Here is a 19,272-nt window from a genome sequence, read left to right as displayed (position 1 = left end):
ATTTGTAAACTTTTTTGCATGTAAAGTACAACTATACCTAATGCAGAATAGAAATTTTTACAGGTTAGACTTTTTAAAATGCAAAGACATCTTTCTTTCTTTTTTTCTTTTGACCATATTACAGTCTTTCTTTTATAAAATACAAATAAAAATTATTTGAAAAAATCATTTTAAAANAATTTTGATGGCATACGTCATGTCAACTGCAATAAAGCAAGCTCTATCTGCTCATATAGACCACGGTCATGGTTCGAAAGCACCTAGCCAATTTCGACCTCCTACTGGCATGCTTTGGTACGGACTTATTTCAGTTTTTTTAATTCCAATAAGCTTTTATAATATTATTTTGAAAGATTTAATCAAATAATTATGAATATTTGCTATATATAGCTTACTGTACTCATCAATTAACATATTTGTAAACTTTTTTGCATGTAAAGTACAACTATACCTGATGCAGAATAGAAATTTTTACAGGTTAAACTTTTTAAAATGCAAAGACATCTTTCTTTCTTTTTTTCTTTTGACCATATTACATTCTTTCTTTTATAAAATACAAAAGAATAATTTTAAAAATTATTTGAAAAAATCATTTTAAAATGTATTTGAAAAAATTAATTTTTTCAAAAAATTAGTAGATCTATCAAAAAAATTAAGCAATAAATTATATGACAAATAAATTAAATAAATTTAAGTATCAAATGATTTAATTTAGCTTTTAATTTTATCAGTATTTTCAATTTTTTAGTGCAAAAATAAAATTATATGTTTGATGTGCCTCAAAATTTGTTTATTGAGTTCGATTTTGTTCCTCTAATTCGCCAAAAATTTCATAGTGCGAAAAATTTTGATAAAATAATTTATGAATAAAAAATGGATGTCTATAGTGGAAGCGGAGGATGCGGACAAATCTTTTGTCCGTATATTGATAAACAAAAGAAATTAAATTATAATTTTTTTGACTTACCTAATAAGTAAATTTTCGATTTGCAATGTCTTTGAGGGGTGTAGGGTACCCAGAATGCTTCGGATACCCCAAAGAACAAAACAAAAAGAAAAAAAAAGCAAAACGTAAAAAAGTAAAGGAAAAAATAAGTAGCACAGTCCAGCACAGCACTATGCCTTGGCACACTGCGCCATGCCGCTCTGTCTCATGCGGCACGACGCCGCATGCCGCGGGACGGAAAGGGGGTCCGAGACAAGGATTTAAGTGCCGTGGCATGGGATCGTGCAGGAAACTTGTCGGGACGGGATCGTGCTGAAAACTTGTCAGCACGGTACGACACGGTGCGTGCTGGGCCATGCCGATGCGTGTCGGTCACAAAAAATATACGTGTGCCGACACGTAATGGTATGAAATAGGGCTTTTTTTGCAAATAGCCCCTTGACAAATTTTATTTACAAAAATAGCCTCGTCCAAAAATTATTTGCAAAAATGGCCCTGCCCTGCCACGCCAGCGCCACGTCAGCGCCACGCGGGCAGGGCGGGCCCAGGTATTTAAGTTGAACACGGTGAACCATTCCCCGTGTCCAATTATTTGTATTGGACACGGTGAATGGTTCACCGTGTCCAATACAAATATTTCGATCTTAGCTATTTTGTATTGGACACGGTGAATCATTCACCGTGTCCACCGTGTCCAATACAAAAACTTTGTATTGAACACGGTGAATGGTTCACCGTGTTCAACTTAACTATCTGGCCCAGCCCCGCCCGCGTGACGCTGACGTGACGCTTGCGTGGCGGGGCTAGGGCCATTTTTGCAAATAAATTTTTGACAGGGCCAATTTTAAAAAAAAAAAATTGTAAGGGGGCTATTTGCAAAAAAAGCCCTATGAAATATTTACTTTTTTTAGCAACAAAATATGCCAATTATTTATTACGTATTTTTATCAAATCTTTTGAACTTTAAATTACTTACTAATTTCAAGAATAGAGGGTTTTGAGTTGTGCCATCGGCACGAGGACTGTATCGTGCCGATATCTTGCTAACACGATACGGTACGATAGATACTGTCCGTACCGATGGGCACTTTAATCCTTAGTCCGAGACCCCCCCTGTACTGTGCCCCTATTCGCCCCGTGCCGTACGGCATAGGACGGCACTTTAAACCCTGTAATAGAGTATGGGTTGATATGCACAGTTATCTTGGCCACCTACTAGGTACGTTCCTTATACAAAACTAACTAGTAGACATATCTCCAGAAGGTCATAATTATCCAAGTGTGTATTCAAACATATAAGCAACTAATCAGATCTATATTTCAAATTTCATTTAAATCCCTATCATGATCAATCTTTCAAGATAAACTAGTACACTGAAGGGAAACTGCAAAGACTCCAAGCACCCCCAATGTATCTTCCACACAAACATAGAATAATATAGATTGTGAGAAAAGGCATACCTTATTCAAATAAGAATACAGAATTTCCCATTTTGACATTCTTCTCTCTAAAAACAAGGATAATATTCCCTCAACGAACTTCCTGGAAATTTTACGCTCGTTTGTCAAAAAGACATTTTTCACAAGCTGCAATAAGGAAAATGATTTATAAGATTACACAGTGAGGCAATAACTTTTAAATATACATATTACATGCAATTCATATAACCGGTAAATCCAATATAACAGATATTGCCAAGTACAGAATAGACTTAAAGCATATGTGGCGCATTGCTATAGCAATGAACCACAATAATGAAAAAAATCAGGGAAATATAACAAAGTACCTTCCATAATAAAATTTTAAATTTGGTCTAACATCCGTCTAGTCCATTTAGCACAAGTGAACGATTAAGCACCTCATGGAGAATTCTAGTGGTACACACAAACAAAGATCCATCTTGTACAAAGTACGAAAGGAAAAGTGGAGGGGGAGGGGGTATCTTTACCAACATGTGATGCCCCGCTTCCCAAGAGGTCGCCCATTCTAGAACTACTCTAGTCCTAGCATTCTTAACCCTCTCAAACTCTTGGACTTAGCCACCGCCCAAAATACTATAGCCGGATTAAGAGGTTTAGCCCTGTTATATCTTATATATAAGATTATTCTAAATTCTAGGGGTGTCACACAACATCCCTTCAAGTTTAAACTATAATACTTATGCAAGCGTGCCCCTAAACTCTTAATTTCCTAAATTGGCACTCATATCTTTATGTAATAATGCCCCCTTCTGTCTAAACAATCTCAGCTCTATAAAGATTTTTCATTAACTATATTTGTAAAGGAAGAAAATAGCACAATGAGATTGAATATTACTAGAGCTTGAGGCAATGTTCCTTGTAAAATCAAGATATTACCCTAAAGATGGCATATAATTGTTGGTCGCTGAGATACAGACAATGGGAAGTCATAAGAAACTTTTATAATGAATTGTTGGTTGCCCTATCAAATGAAATTAATAGAGAAGATAGCACGGTTGCAACCCCCCACCCAACCCCCCCCCCCACCCACCAACCAAAAAAAAAAAAAGAAATTACTACGCTGGTCCATCCTTGCCGGAATATATCATGCCGGTGGGGCTAGAGCATGTGGCAGTGTGGCCTGGCTTATATAATGGCAAATTTACATGCTGTCTTTGTTGCTAATATTGTCGAGTTGTCGAGTCCATAATAGGCCAAATCTCACTTTTTACAAAGGATATTGAATCCAATATTACCAACTAGATTACTTAGTGCGTTTAGCCAAACACCGTCATATTTTTTTATTCCCATTGGATTACTAGGAATCTTTAAAAGATAGCGCGAACCAAACGCACCCTTTAAGTAAAATTTTATCACTCAATGAATTTGAAAGGAAACGCGATGAGAAAGGAAAAAAAAAAAATGGAGACTTTGGTGCATCTTGGCAGACATCAGACGACAGTGGCGAAACTAGCACAAGCTAGGAAACGGCCAGACCCATCTTATTCATGATATATATACTTTCGACCTGAGTGCTCTAACGGAATTTCTGGAAGCTAAGAAAAATTAATACGACTAAAGGACAAAATTCCAGGACAGAGAAATTAAAACAGGGGAACAAGGCGGATCACCTGCTGGGTGAGGGTGCTCCCGCCCCCACCGTTGGGGTAATGGACGACAGCCCGTGCAATACCATACGGATCGACGCCGAAGTGGTAGAAGAAGCGGCGATCCTCGGAGGCCAGGACGGCCTGGATCAGGTGCGCGGGCAGCTGCTGCGTCACCTTCGCCTCCGCACCCTCTGCGAACTCCAGCAGAAGACGCCACCGCTCAGGAAAGTCTGACGGAAGATAGCGGAGGAAGGCGCGGGCGCAGCATAGGAAGCCAGCAGAGGCGAGGAGAACGGGAAGCGGATTTGGCTTCGGCTTCGGCTTCGGCTTCGGCTTCGGCCTCGACGAGTAGGACGAGGACTCGTTGATGGGCAGTTGCGGCAGAGGACCATTCGCGCACAGCGCCGAGGGTAGGCGGTTCCGGTTCCGGTTCCGGTTCCGGTTCCGCGACGGGAGCGGGAGGGGCAGCGTGAGGGAGTAACGGCGCAAGCCGACGAGGAGGTTGTCGTCGGAGTAGCAGGGATATGCGGCGTCCGGGTTCGAAAGCGGGTGGGTGTGGGCGCGCAGTGACATGAGCGGATGCATGGATCGCGCTCGCTCTTTCGAGTTCGGGTTCGGGGCTTTTTGGTTGGTTGGTCGGTCAGTGGTGCTACCCGGATGGCTATTTTAAGTCACAAGCGCCGCGTTCACTCACTCGCGGATACCGTTTTCCACATGCGACCGTATCAGCTGTTGGCTCATTGTAGCAAAAATAAAATGTTACCGTCCGTTCGATGTTCTGGGACGTTTGATCGGATTGGTAAGCAAGAAAGGTTTGACACGGATGATCGGACGAGATTATTGATTTATACCAATGCCAGTCGACTGGTGTAGACGAATCAAACAGCAATTATCATAGGCATCATCATACTATTAAGTTGCTTAATTGGGAGATCGCTATGAACCACCAGTACCGAGTTGAATAATGAGATCAAATAATTGTCCTGAATAATTGGCTTTAATAATGTAGTATAAGAATTATTTGATTTGATCCGCCAAGAGAAAACCCGTGAGTAGAATGGTTGAGATGAATAGATCAAATTGAGAATCGCTGCATTCCTTGAGACATTTTTACTATTCGAATGAAGTGCAAACCAAATAACCGTTAAGATATCTGTTGGCGCCACAACTGTAACACACTAGACCTGTGCAAATTGCAACGTTCGAGTGTTTGATATGGGTTCCGAGCTTTTTCACGCTTTGTGGAAGGTCGTAGAATGTATCCCGACCTAAAAAGTTTGAATTCCGGATTTTTGGCAGATCCTGAGAGTTTTTGCTCTCGGGGACCGGTCCCTGGCAGGGAGAGACCGGTCCCCTCGGAACAGTGTCGCGACCAAGCTTGTGGCAACCGGTCCCTGACAGGGAGAGACCGGTTCCCGAACGTTGGTTTTGCAAGACAGGCTGAAAGACTGGTCCCAGGTGTCGGGGAGACCGGTCCCCCAGCACGAAAACTGCTCAGACCGAGCAGTGCACAGATTGCACAGTTGAGGAACCTAAGTGAATTTTGTTACCATAGGAGGCTTATATGGTCTTTTCTCTTCCTATCACTCTCATTTCTCCCCTTCACACTCACTCTAGAGAGAGAAAGAGAAGGAGAAGAGAGGAAGAAGAAGGAGAAGGGGAGGAGCTTGCTTAGAGGCCTTGGAGCATCATCCGTTTCCTCGTTTCTCACCTTTGGTGGCTTAGAGCTTGCGGTTGGAGCTTTGTGGAGGATCAATCTTCAACCCTTGAGAATTTTGAGCTTAATTTGGAGCTTCCTAGAAGTTAGTTGCTTGTTTCTCCCTTCTAAACGTAGTTTTGGTGGATTTTGAGAGATGAAACCCTATAATGGGAAACCTAGGATTTATTTGGGGCTTTTTGATTAGAGGCTTTTTGAGCTAATGTAATTGGATTAGAACCTTGGTTTAGGTTGCTTTGGAAGGGATCTAGCTTCCATTTGAGCTTTGAAAAGGGATTTCTACACTTTAGGTGAGATTTTGGCCCTTTTGCTTAGTAGGTTATTGATTAAGCCTTGTATTATTCGTAAGGTCCGTTTGACTCTTGCTCCTACATCTTTAGGGTGCTAGGAGACTGTCACGCCCGGGTACCAGCGGAAGCATATCCGGCACGTGTACAGACCCGCCATACACCTGCAGTATNACATTCGAGACTGCTTCTACGGCTGATCAGAGACATTATGTGACTTGAAAACGTTTAACGCCTCAAGCTCATACACCTTCCCACACACCTAGTGAGGATGTACAAGATTTTCCAATCTTGTTCACAAACCTATTCAATCTCCAACTAACCTTACGATTTTCACTCATTCACGTAACTTGACCGCCTTTAGTCGGAAAAGACGAACGACATGGCCATGTCGGCGATACCACATGGCCATGTGTCACCGTAAAGCACCGTCGTTCCGATAAAACCAGAAAAGTGTAAAACTAGGGATAGATATTGGGGGTCGTGCTGAGGTCCTCGAGACACCTTCCCAAAACTCTGGTCTCCTCCCAAAAAGTGGTAAAAAAGAGAAAGAGAGAGATCCCAAAAAGAGAGAGATGCAGCTTAAGCGGCTAAAGCGAACAAAAGCAGCGACGCACGCAAGAAGCGACAAATGCTCGCAGCGTCTCGAATGCACCTGCACACTCTCTCATAAAACCTGCCCAAAAGCGTCGGGACCTGGTCGTCCAGTGACCAACCGTCGAACTCTTCCATTCGCTGAGTGAAAGCGGCAATAGCTGCAAGATAAGCTGCTAAACTCATTATTAAAGCCCAAAAACGAAGAACGACACGATCCGACTCTAAAGTCGTTAATTTTTACTCTATTAATCGACACTAAATTGGAAGAATCTGGTCCCTATTCGATGAAACTTCGAATTCGCCTTATAAATCGGTAAATACTTCGAATTAGCCTTGATATGCGCCTAATAACTACGTTAAACCTTAAAAGAGAAGCGTCGTCCAGAAGCTCAGAGCAACTCGACTTGAGCGTTGTAAGTCTGATATCGACGATAATCTTCTACTAAGACTACTGGACATCCACAACTATCGTCGCCCTCAAGCTGGCTGGAAACTCATTTTGACTTAAGCGTTCTAAGGCTGATATAAACGATTATATACTACTAAAACTACAGCACAACCACAACTAGCGTCGCCCTCAAGCTGGCTGGAAACCCAGTAGGAACCAACCGAAACTCTTCGGAAATCTCTGAATTAACCTCCATGATTTCACTTGGTTTTGTCGCTAAATAAAGAGTTGCAAGAGTTGTGGTGGGTTTGACTTCATGAAATCGGGGCGAAATGGCCCCTATGTATTCTATACTTGTCGTAACGTCAATTTGATTGCATATTCATGTTAAATGGGATTTATGTGAATTTTAGAACACTTAAAATGCATGCCTTATGTATCATGAAATTTTCACTCTATGTAGTAGGATATTCTAGGTTTTTAGCATGCATGTGATAAGTGGCTCTTTTGCGAGTTGGGTACTCGTCTTGTACGAGAAAAATGATTAGAATTATGCATTCATGATCATAATTATTATACTTGGACATAGAGACCAAAAGTATCATAAAGAGGCACTTGGACTAGCAAACTATGCAACTGTTATCTGGGACTTAGTGATAGGCCATTAACATCTTTTATATTCCATATTAGAGACATGATAACATAGAGATAGGCCTATGAGAGATGTGACGTATTCCATGTTGTTAGACATGAGGACTTGGTACTTGAGACGGATCTTCTGGTTACTTGCCATTGTTTTCATTCGCACATGATTGTGAGGGTCGCTCCCTACAAGCCGGCACTCCGGAGATGGCCATCGCGATACATATTCGCCGTGCGGGATTGGGCGCTGAAGTGGATTGTCGTGGGCTAGGCTCATCCCTAGGGTGGGGATGTTGACTACCACAGGGCCATTAGGCTCGGCACCGGCCAGACAGCCTACGGGTGGGTCTCAGGGCGAGACAGCCTTCGGGCGGATCTCTTCAGATTTGACATTGAGCATTCATCATGCTATGTGGACATTGACTAGAATAGTAAACAATGACATCTTTACTATTTAGCTTGTGGACATCATACTAGTGATACTTTGGTACATTCATGCTAGTGTAGCCTTTTATTACTTGAGCAAAATCATGCTAAGTAGAGATATCTTGTGGCAGCAAGCATTCTTGTTTATTTACTCATTGTACTTATCGCTTTTGTCTATACTTGTTTACTGACCCCCGCTTTTTTGTAGCTTTTGGGCCAAGTGGCGCATTTCACTAAAGTCAGTAATTGCCCACTGGCCCTTGGAGAGGTAAGCTTCTTAGCTCCCTCATGGTGGATTTCTAGAGTTAGATTTAAATGCTCTAGAAATGGTATTTTTGGTACCCTAGCATGCTACCAAGATGGTTTTTCCCCCTGTTCATAGATCGATTTGGTGGATTTGGTGTAATAGCATCTAGGGCATCCAAAATGGAGTTTTGTGATTTGGGAGGGTTTGATCTTATTTGACCCTTTGTAAACCTAATTGATAGGTAACGAAACGCGTTAGCGAAGTCGATTCGGCAATCTGACAAGCCGTTACAAAGATATCGAAGAAACGGACGTTTGGAGCTTCGTTTCCGCCTGGAAGGCTGAGGCGACGTCCATAAATCGCGAGGTCGAGTTCCGAGCGCCGTAACAGCAAAGCGAAGACCTTTAGCTCTCGAAACGGCAAAGCGACGTGCTATTGGAGTGCTACTGCGAGATCGGGCCCAAACGGGTGCCGAGTGCCGCGGGAAGCCGATTGCAAGTGTCGACGAGCAATCAAAAAGCTAGCTAAGGTGGGTTGTGCTTACCGAAGCGACTAGGTCGCCCTTTATGTCTAAGATGATTAAGAATCCATGTTGATGCATATAAATGTAAATAAAGCATGTGGATGATGCATGTAGCTAAAGCTAAGTAATGCATGTTAATAATATGACGCAAATGCTAAATAGACGCATATAAGATGATATAGAAATCATAGAATGCATGATTAGCATTGTGAGAATATGCTAGGTAGATATGCATGTGAACTAGATGATAACTCTAGAAGTGTAGAGTTGACTGACATGAGAACAATAGAATACTCGATTAGACAATTAGGATGTCAATTAGATCGAGTGGCACCTAACCTAGCATTAAAGAACATAGGTTGAACTAGTGAACCTAGAGTCGAATACGTCTAGGTGTGTGGCATCGAACCTAGTGTTAGTAAACATAGGTCGAACAAGTGAACCTACAGGTTGACATCTAGGCAGAGATGGGATAGAACCTAGCGGTTTTACCTAGGTTATGTATGTGATGAACCTAGAGTGAAGTTAAACCTATTCTCAGGGCATAATAGAACAATATAATTGGCTTTTACTCTTTGTTCGATAGAATGAGAAAAAGTACTCGTTGCAAAGTTATACTGTTAGGGCGCAACTGAGTAGTCTAATGTTGTTCCGATTTTGGTTCTTGTGAACGTCGACATCGATTCATTTCAAATTTATACTCTCGGGACATAATAGAATAATATAATTAGCTTTTCTTGAAGCCGACTGGGCTAGTTCATTTGCCTTTTTATTTTTCTGTCTACCCAGATGTTCAAATTCAGCTTCTCCAAAATTGCACAGTAATTCTATTGTCTTTCTTAAATAATTTTGCAAATTCGGGTTTTCACATCGATATTCTCCATTAACTTGTTTGATTACTAGCTGTGAGTCACCGATGACTTCGATTGACTTTGCTTTCAATTCTTCTAAAATTTCTAGACCAATTATTAAGGCCTCATATTCGGCTTGATTGTTAGAGCAGCCGAAATCTAGCTCGAAAGCAAATTGACACGAATATCCTTCAAGAGATTCGATAACTATTCCAGCTCCTGCTGATTCGGCTGTTCTTGAGCCGTCAAAACAAAGTGTCCAAGGTTGACAACCGACTAAATTTTGTTTCGGCTCTTCAATTTCCACACATAGATGGCCAGCCAAGAAATCGGCTGTTGCTTGTCCTTTAACAGCTTTTGCTGGAATATAATTAAGGGAGAATTCAGACAAAGCCAACATCCACTTTCCAAGTCGACCCCTTATGTAACAATGTGAATTCTCGCAATCCGAGGGTTGCACTTTGTCCAGGATCAACTAATGGTCGAATGGATAAGCTTTGGAAAAGCTAAGGATGCACGAAAACTGAGAAGTGCATTGGAATGGAGTCCGCGAGAGCAAATAATGTAATCTGCATTTTTCGGCTGAGGTTGCTCTCGGGGATCGGTCTCTGGAGGTGAGAGACCGGTCCCATCAGCTGAAGGTTGCGGGGTTGCTAATGCAACCGGTCCCTGGCAGAGGAGAGACCGGTCCCAGCCTGCGACACCCGCGAGAATGGCCGAAAATCGGCTAAGTCCCGAAAGTTCAACTCTCGGGAACCGGTCTCTCCGAGAGGAACCGGTCTCCCGAGGACCGGTCTCTCAGGGAGAGATTGGTTCTCGAACGCGTGCCCGCGGGGGGAGGCCCCGGCGACCAGTCCCAGGTCGGAGAGACCGGTCCCTCCGCGCGCAGAATGCCCAGTGAAGGCTGTGTAAGAGATGAAAAGTTGAGGGACTGAATAGCATTTTGTTACAATATGAGAGGGTATTAGAGAGGGGTATCTCTCTCTCTCTCTCACTCCTTCACACTCGCCCTCACTGCTCTCTCTCTCAGTTCGTAGCAGAGGAACAGGGGGAAGAAGAGAGGAAGGAAAAGAAAGAAAGGAAAAGAGAAGAGGAAAAGAAGGAGAAGATAGAGGAGGAGAAGAGGATCATCACCATCATCATCCTCTTCATCTTCTTCTTGCCATTGGAGCAAGCCTAGAGAGGTGAGCTTGGAGCCCTCTCATGGTAGATCTTTAGGGATAGGGTTTTGATCTCTAGATCTTTAGGGATAGGGTTTTGATCTCTATAGTTGGTTTGTTTGGAACCCTAGCATCTATTTAGATGGTTTTTTCCCATTTCATAGATCGATTTGGTGGATTTGGTAGTAATAGCATCTAGGGCACCCAAAATAGGGTTTTGTGATTTGGGAAGGTTTTGTCACACCCCGAGCCCGCCTATTTGGTCAGTTTCGGGTACGCCAACAGACCGCCAAACGGACAGGATTTTTTCTGTACCGCAGACAGAGTCTCCCCTGTACATTCAAGGCGTCGCAATCAATACAATGTACGAAGTTCCAACCAGGAACACATTTCAATCAAAGATTGCATAAGGAAGTATCAAAACATAATTCTACTTGCTATTATAAGCATTCATCTCACATATTACATTTTTACATTCTTAGATTACATCACATTTGATTCCTTGATTCTTACTTCCAAATACAATCAAATTATTACAAATTTATTACAAGTTTGATACATCTTGTTCTTTTATTTTTCATATCCCTAAGTAGCCGACTCAGGGTGCTGCTATCTGGTCTCAATGGTAGGGCGCTAACTACGGAGCTACGCCCTTTCCTCGCGCCGCTCACGTGTGAACCTGTAACACCCCAAAACAACGTAGGGTGAGAACCAACTCCATGGTTCCCAGTGGGTACGGCCACCCAAGGGAAGAGTTCGACCATCAGGTCCAAAGGAGGCAAACAACATGTTAGTCCAATAGATAGATATGAAATCATAAATCATGCAACTAACATTACCATGCTTTTGCCTCACAACATGCAATATGTAAATTATGCAACTCATATAAGTAGATTTATTACTCCTACTCTTTATTCTTATCCATTCTTTATTTTTAGTCATTCTTCACTTTGCTAGCTATTCTTTAGCATTTGCCTTTCTTTATTCTTTATTCCTTGCCATTCTTTAGCATTAGCCTTTCCTTATTCTTTATTCTTTGTTCTTTATACTTTACTAAGGGTACTCACACCTTAGTAATATTATACACATTAGCCTTTCTTTCCTAAGGTTATTTTACCTTAGCCAACTATGCCATCCAACTCGGTCTTGAGTCAATCAACTGCGGATAGTCCGCGCTCTGTCCGGCTCGAGGTGAAGGAACTCTCACATGCACCTCAGCCTTCAATCACAAACCACATCGCCCAACGGGTCGCCCAGAGCTGCTTACACCCGTGGTCAGGGATCCTCCCCGGTGGGAGAGGAACATGCCGCATACACCTGCAGCCGAGATCCCCGATAGGGAGAGGAACATGCAACATGCACCCTAGTGCTCATGATTCTTACTCAATAATAAGCCTCGAAGTTCTTCCGGTGGGGGAGGAACACGCCGCATGTACCCGCGGCCAAGAACTATCGAGCTTGTATGCTGCACTAGCAGCCGCTGCACTAGCGGCAGGGATTTTGGAATCCACTTCACATTAGTCAAGGGTTCGTCTCACCCTATGTTATCGACCTATCTAGGTCCAAGCCTTTACTCAACCTAAGTTAATACATTAGGTTCAATGTCATTATCTTCTTAGCCTAGGTTCATTAACTCTAGGTTCAATATTCTTAATCACCTAGGTTCATTTGACTCTAGGTTCAATGCCACTCATGTTTTTGTTTTCCTAGTTGTCCACACCTAGGAATCATACTTGACATGCCACTCGTGATTAACCTATGTTCAATGACACTAGGTTCATTATTATTATTGTTTAACCTATGTCCTTGACACTAGATTCAATGCCACTCGATCTATAGGTGCATTTATGTCCACTTACATATATCCTTTACTTAGCATTCTTATCTTATCATTATGCATTATCACTAGCATGCTTTCTACTTTATGTTAACATGCAATGCCACTTATCTCATGCCTTTAGCTAACATCATTCAATGCATTTACTTAGCATTCTCATCTTGTCATTTTCATTACTTGGCACATATCACATGCATTCTTTATTAGCATTTCAATCATGCATCCATTTCTAAAACATGCATCTAGTTCATGTTACTTGGCATTTAACTCATGCATTTATCTAGCATATGTCTTACATACTCCTTTAGCATTTAGCTCTTGCATTCATTAGTATACTTCACATACATTTACTTAGCATCTAGCTTATGTCATTATATGTATTTATTAGCATCATTATGGTACATTCTTACTTAGCGTTCTTATTATGCATTCTTACTTAACATTCTTATCATGCATCAATAGTGAAACACACTACACTTTGGCATGAAGGCGACCTAGTCGCTTCGGTAAGCACAACCCACCTTTTAACACGTTCCGATTGCTTGTCGTCACTTGCAATCGGCCTCCCGCGGCACTCGTGACCCAGTTTGGCCCGAACTCTTGTGCGACCACTCGAACGGCCACCAATCCGCGATCCATCTGTTTGGGAGTTTATTCCCCAACACCACGATACTCTCGATCCATTTTCATGATTTTTGGAGGCTTATCCCGCGTGCTGCGGCTATCTGTACCAAAACAGACTATTTCGTCAATAACTTTGCGTACACTCGTCGAATCGTCAAACCGAGTGTTCCATCGTGTTCGTTTGGTCCCCAATTAGGTTTACAAATGGTCAATTGAGATTAAACCCAACTATTTACAAAAACCCTCTTTTGGAGCCCTAATATGCAACTATTTCAAAATCCACCATTAGAGCTTTGCATTCAAGCTTTACTCATCTATTTAGCATGCTAGGTTTTCTCTAAATCCATTTATAGGGTATTTAAACCAAACCCTGCAAATCTACCATTAATGAGCAAGGAGCTTACTTCCAAAAGCTTGCTCCAAGGTGGAGAAGAAGAAGGTGATTGTGACGATGATCCCTCCAAGCTTCTTCCCCTCCCTTTTTCTTCATCTCCTTCCTCTTCTTCTTCTTCTCTTTCTTTTCTTTCTAGAGAGAGAGAGGGAGAGTTTGAGGGTGTTAGAGTTGAGAGAAATGAGAGAAAGATCTCATTCCCCTATCTAATAGCCTCTATTAGTGCAAAATTGCTGAAAACACCCTCAACAATGCATTTCTCGCAACAGCCCGAACTGGGCATTTTCGGGCTCAGGGACCGGTCCTTGGACTTGAGGGACTTGTCCCCATAGGGTCCAAAATTTCAGCATTTAGGACTTAGCCAAATTTTCAGCTTTTTCATCGTTTTCGCTCCGTTTTCGCTCGTTTTCGCTCGTTTGACATCCGATTCGTTTCAAATCGAACCGAGACTCTTCCAACATGTTTTCGAGCGTATTTTCATCATCTTTTCATCCACGCTAATGCCGGATTTAGCTCATGGTACAACATAACCTTTCGGGTTCCGTTTTCGCACCTACATGTACCGAAACGCCCGATTGCTCCAGAACTTCACCGAACTTCACCAGGACCATTCAAATGGCTTTTCAACCAAATATACACCGTAATTTTAAAGTTTTAGAAGTTTGGTATGTTACAGGTTTGATCTCATTTGACCCTTCGTAAACCTAATTGGTAGGTAACGAAACACGTTGGCGAAGTCGGTTCGGCAATCCGACAAGCCGTTGTAAAGATATTGCAGAAACGGATGCTTGGAGCTTCGTTTTCAACTGGAAGGCCGAGGCGACGTCCATAAATTGTGAAATCGGGTCCCGAGCACCGTTACGGCAAGGCGAATACCGTTAGCACTTAAAACGGCGAGGCGGCGCGCTCTTGGGGAGCAACTGTGAGGTGAGGCCCAAACGGGTGCCGAGTGCCGCGGGAGGCTTATTGCAAGTGTCGACAAGCAATCGGAAAGCTAACTAAGGTGGGTTGTGCTTACCGAAGCGACTAGGTCGCCCTTTATGTCTAAGCAACGTAATCTCATGTTGATGCATGTGCATGTAGACAAGAACAGGTAATGCATGATGAATGATAATGCATAGAGTAAAATGCTAAGTAGCAAGCATGATGAGCATGACATGTAAATAATGTTAGCAAAAGTAAAGAATGCATGTTAATAATAGTGCATAGATGAAGATGCTAAGTAGATGCATATGAATAATGCTATATATATATGCATGTAAACTAGATGATAACTCTAGTTTGAGTAGAGTTGATTGATATGAGGTACTCGATTGGACAACTAGGATGTCAACTAGATCAAGTGGCACCTAACCTAGTGTTAAAGAACATAGGTTGAGCAAGTGAACCTAGAGTCGAACAAGTCTAGGTGTGGCATCGAACTTAGTGTTAGTAAACCTAGGTCGAACTAGTAAACCTAGAAATAGACATCTAGGCTAAGAGGACAAGAACCTAGCAATTGTAACTAGGTTAAGTGACATGGACGTAGAACCTAGAGTGTTGAAACCTAGGTTGATGGGTATAGTGGTATAGCCACTAGGATGAGCTAGGTCGACAGTATAGGGTTGGCTATGGACCCTCGACCTGTGGAAAGTAGATTCCGGAATCCCAGGACTTGTGATGACCCTGGTAGAGGCTAGGGCGTTTGTGCGATGACTTCGTCGCCGAGCTTGGTACCGAGGGAGGATTGGGGGCGATCACATGGAGATCACCGCCCGGGGCTTGAACCATTGTCGTGGCGTTTGTCGGACGATTTCGCCGCCGAATGGTTAAGCTGATTGAGGATCAGACCACCAGGATAGACTGAATCCATGCTGGGTAAGAACAATGCGGGTGCCTCCAGGTGGCTGGGTCTGACATGGACCGTTGTTGGGTGAGGTGCGATACGTTCGCCCCCAGACGGAATGTCATGCCTCGAGCTCACGCTGGGTAAGAGCAACGTGATCGCCGCCAGATGGCTAAGTCAAGCGACTCGAGCCGTGTTCAGGGTGTGCGACGACTTCGCCGCTATGAGGCTGAGTCAGAGAGAGCGGTAGGCTGACAAGCAGCCAGTGCGCGGACTATCCGCAGATGATTGACTAGAAGCCGAGTCGGGTGGTTAGCTTCGATAGGGTAGAGGAACCCTCATGGGCTAGAGATAGAGGCTTGAGCTAAGATAATAGAAACCTTAGAAGCTAGTGGACTGAGTTGAGATCCTAAGATAATAGAAACCTTAGAGTAAAGATATGAGCTAAGAGTAGCCAATTAAATGTAGAATCAAATGATCTACTAGATGTGGCATAGAGTTGCATGATTTCCATATCGCATATCGTGAGACACGGCATGTATTTCAATTGAATATATATATATATATCTGTTGTATATTGTTGAACTAACATGTTGCAGTGCCTCCTCGGACCTATCGGTCGAGCTTTTTCCTTGGGTGGCCGTTCCCACTGGGAACCATGGAGTTGGTTCTCACCCCACGTTGTTTCGGGGTGTTTTCAGGTACCCGTGTGAGCGGCGCGGCGGCGCGAGGCAAGGGCGTAGCTCCGTAGATAGCGCCCGACCACAGAGACCGAGGTAGCAGTACCCTGAGACAGTCTAGCTTAGGGGACTAGAAGATAAGGAAAACAAAAATGTATCAATCATGTACAACTAGTGTTGTAATAACCTAAATTGTATTTGGAAGTCTATTGTAAAAGAAAGGAAACTGTGATGTAAAATGCGAATGAAATGAATGCTTGTAATAGCTAGAAGTTTTATGTATTTGATACTTCCTTATGCAATCTAGATTGATATCCGTTCCTAGTTGGAACATTCATTGTTGTTTGGATTGCGACGCCTTGGACGTACAGAGGTAACTCTGTCCGTTCGGCGGTCTGTTAGCGGCGCCGCGACTCGGTCCAAATTGGCGGTTGGTCGCGGGGCGTGACACCTTAATACAAGTTTGGCCAACATATACTTTACCAGGTCGGTTTTGCATATTACCGATACCTCAGTTGGTAAAATATAATATCTCAGCTTTGTACAAGCGTAGTACAATGCCAAGTATAATTTTTCAATAGCCCAGTATCGTTTCTGTCACGCCCTGGATTTCAGCGGAAGCTCACCAGTCGTGTGCACAGACCCGCCGTGTACACCACAACTCAAGTATACACAAGGCATCTACAATCAATATAGTAAAAGCATTCAATTCTAATCAGGTAATCAGAGCAAAACTTAAAAGTTGAAACTTAAACAACGCGACATCTTAATACAACAGGAAGGAACAATTATAAATTTACAGAATCTCGTTAACAACACAATACAGAACTAGAAAATCTGGAGTGGTTCCATCTATCGAACATCATCCATCTATTTAACATCGAGAAAGCTCTAGCTAGCCGCTGACCCCTCGCCAAGAACCTTAGCCTTTTCCGTTGTGGAAGGCTCTGTAAAAGCAACAACAAAGAGGGTGTGAGAACTATTAGACAATAGTTTCCAGTGGGTAAGCTGCCGAGAGTGGCGAAATACACCACTAGGTCAACTGTGACATGAGTAATCAGTAATAAAGAAGCAAGTAAATGCAGCAGGTATTAAATAAATCAATCATGCTATTTACTGGTAATAGCTCAATCAAACTATTTACTTAAGATCTCTAAATAACCACATAACCACCAGTTGTCGGTAATAGTATCTCATGATAGGTTCTATCATTCATGTTAAGTAACAGTATAACTAGTCATATGTCAAATGGTATGCAGGATAATTTATTGTCACTGGACTAACTGATGATATCATGTAATTATTCCTATACTAGTAAGACTGTAACACTCTATCACTAAGTCACTAGTTAATCAAGATGTCAACTTTTAGCTTGTTCATCAATAAGTTCACTTGACCAAGGTCAAAAGGTATTCTTGCTACTATATCCATTTAAGGTTAAGGTGACTTATCATAACCCAATTCACAATTGACTTACACAAAAGGTAAAGTCATAAGTCATAGCCGCGCCGTGCCTAATGGCCCCGTGGTAGTGTATACTCCCCACGGCAATCCACTTTGGCGCTCACTTCGTACATAGGCGAGCATCTGTCGCTAAGCCACTCCGGAGTGCTGGACTTGGGGGGTGCGACCCCCGCAAGTTTGTACGAAAGAGCGTAATGGCATGCAAGCTGTAATCCAGGGTACAAATATTCCAACGGCATCATGTCTCTGACATGGAATCTCAATTTGACCCAAGGTCGACACTGTAGTACCCATTCATAAGTCACCATCAACAACTTGTTAACATAACTCTACCCATAGCCAGTACAACTTAATAAGTTTAAGCTTACATCACACTAGTGATTCTATCAGGCTACATTCGGACACTCACTAATAGTCCTCTCACTATTCCTTACATAAAAGGAAAGTGGTTTACTAAAGATATGTTCAATGACTCATGACACATAACCTATAGTTCAACATCATCCTTTACTACTTGTAAACAGGATTCAACAAACACTTCTACTGGATTATACAAGTAAAGTTTCGTAAACCATTGGAGTTGTAAACTAGATACTCATAAAAGAATAACCTTCAAGGTATATCATGATGCCAATTTCTAGTTATTTAACTAGATCAATACCATAACATGAAATTAACGAGTTCAGTTCAGGTGAAGTAGAATCAATAGTTTAGAATAAATAGATGCAACATTCTATGAAATGCTTCTCACCAGATTCATATACAAGTCCTTCGAGGTATTCAATGTAAGCTCAATTTCGGATCTTTAACTAGATTATACTCAAATTCGAAGGTTATAATAGTTGTAACCTCATGAATGGGAAAAACAGTACCAACAAAGAGGCACAAATATATAAACACCATACCCTGCATACTACATGTAAACTTGCTTAATTTCACTTCCAGTACGTCATTCTCTTGTTGTCTAATAGAACCCAATTAATACTATTCAATATGAAATGCATAATTAAGCGTGCCCAAATTTAATCAAACAATATGTAATGATTCCGATTCCAGATGTCCAAGATGGCATAGAGGGAATTCACCCTTTTCGGGAAGGTCCGACCCACCTGCTAAACGATGCCTCTTGTCAATCTCACACGGTGAGCAATTCAAGCATCCAGGTTCCTAATTCATGAGTCAAAATCAGCTACAAGCTGAATTAGATATCTATAGCAAAATCTCATCTATTCACCGAATAGGTAGTAATTACTTACCTAAGTTAAAAGGGAGGTTAAATCCACTCTCCAATGTATGTAGAAGCTCCCCAAAACTCAGCTCAAACCTGCTCAAATGAGTCCCGAATTCAGCTCAACCAGGTCTTAACCTTGCTGCGATTTACTTATAAAACTGCATCGAAATTTATATCAAAACATTCATTTTCAGCAACATTTTCCCTTATACCCGGTCACAGCTTGCACCCTAGTTTTGGTTCAGGTTAGCACGCTCAATTCCATCTCCAAAGGCTCTCAATATATAGCCGAAAGTTATCCAATACCCTGTTATAAATCTGCTGCGTATTAGCTTCAAAAACTGCATCAACATCATCACTAGAAC

General features: G+C 42.2%; 1 protein-coding gene and 1 long non-coding RNA gene across 2 annotated transcripts in view; both read right to left on the bottom strand.

The window, feature by feature from the left end:
* Positions 1-4,796, bottom strand: part of LOC109720936 (putative transglycosylase H16_A0665) — a 36,795-nt gene extending 31,999 nt beyond the window's left edge. Inside the window, exons 1-2 of the mRNA XM_020248304.1 lie at positions 4,039-4,796; positions 2,408-2,533 (exon numbers count right to left, since the gene is read on the bottom strand). Coding sequence (XP_020103893.1) covers positions 2,408-2,533; positions 4,039-4,602 — 690 coding nt within the window. The 5' untranslated portion in view covers positions 4,603-4,796. The remainder of the gene's footprint in view (positions 1-2,407; positions 2,534-4,038) is intronic.
* Positions 16,977-19,262, bottom strand: LOC109721648. The gene is made up of 3 exons (XR_002219257.1): positions 18,933-19,262; positions 18,786-18,843; positions 16,977-17,159 (listed from the first exon to the last, which is right to left on the bottom strand). It is a non-coding gene; the product is annotated as an uncharacterized LOC109721648 (long non-coding RNA).

Source organism: Ananas comosus, linkage group 15 (assembly GCF_001540865.1).
Source record: "Ananas comosus cultivar F153 linkage group 15, ASM154086v1, whole genome shotgun sequence".
In the NCBI taxonomy this organism is placed as follows: domain Eukaryota; kingdom Viridiplantae; phylum Streptophyta; class Magnoliopsida; order Poales; family Bromeliaceae; genus Ananas; species Ananas comosus.
The sequence above is the reverse complement of the archived record's forward strand: the minus strand, read 5'-3'. Positions and strand labels throughout refer to the sequence as shown.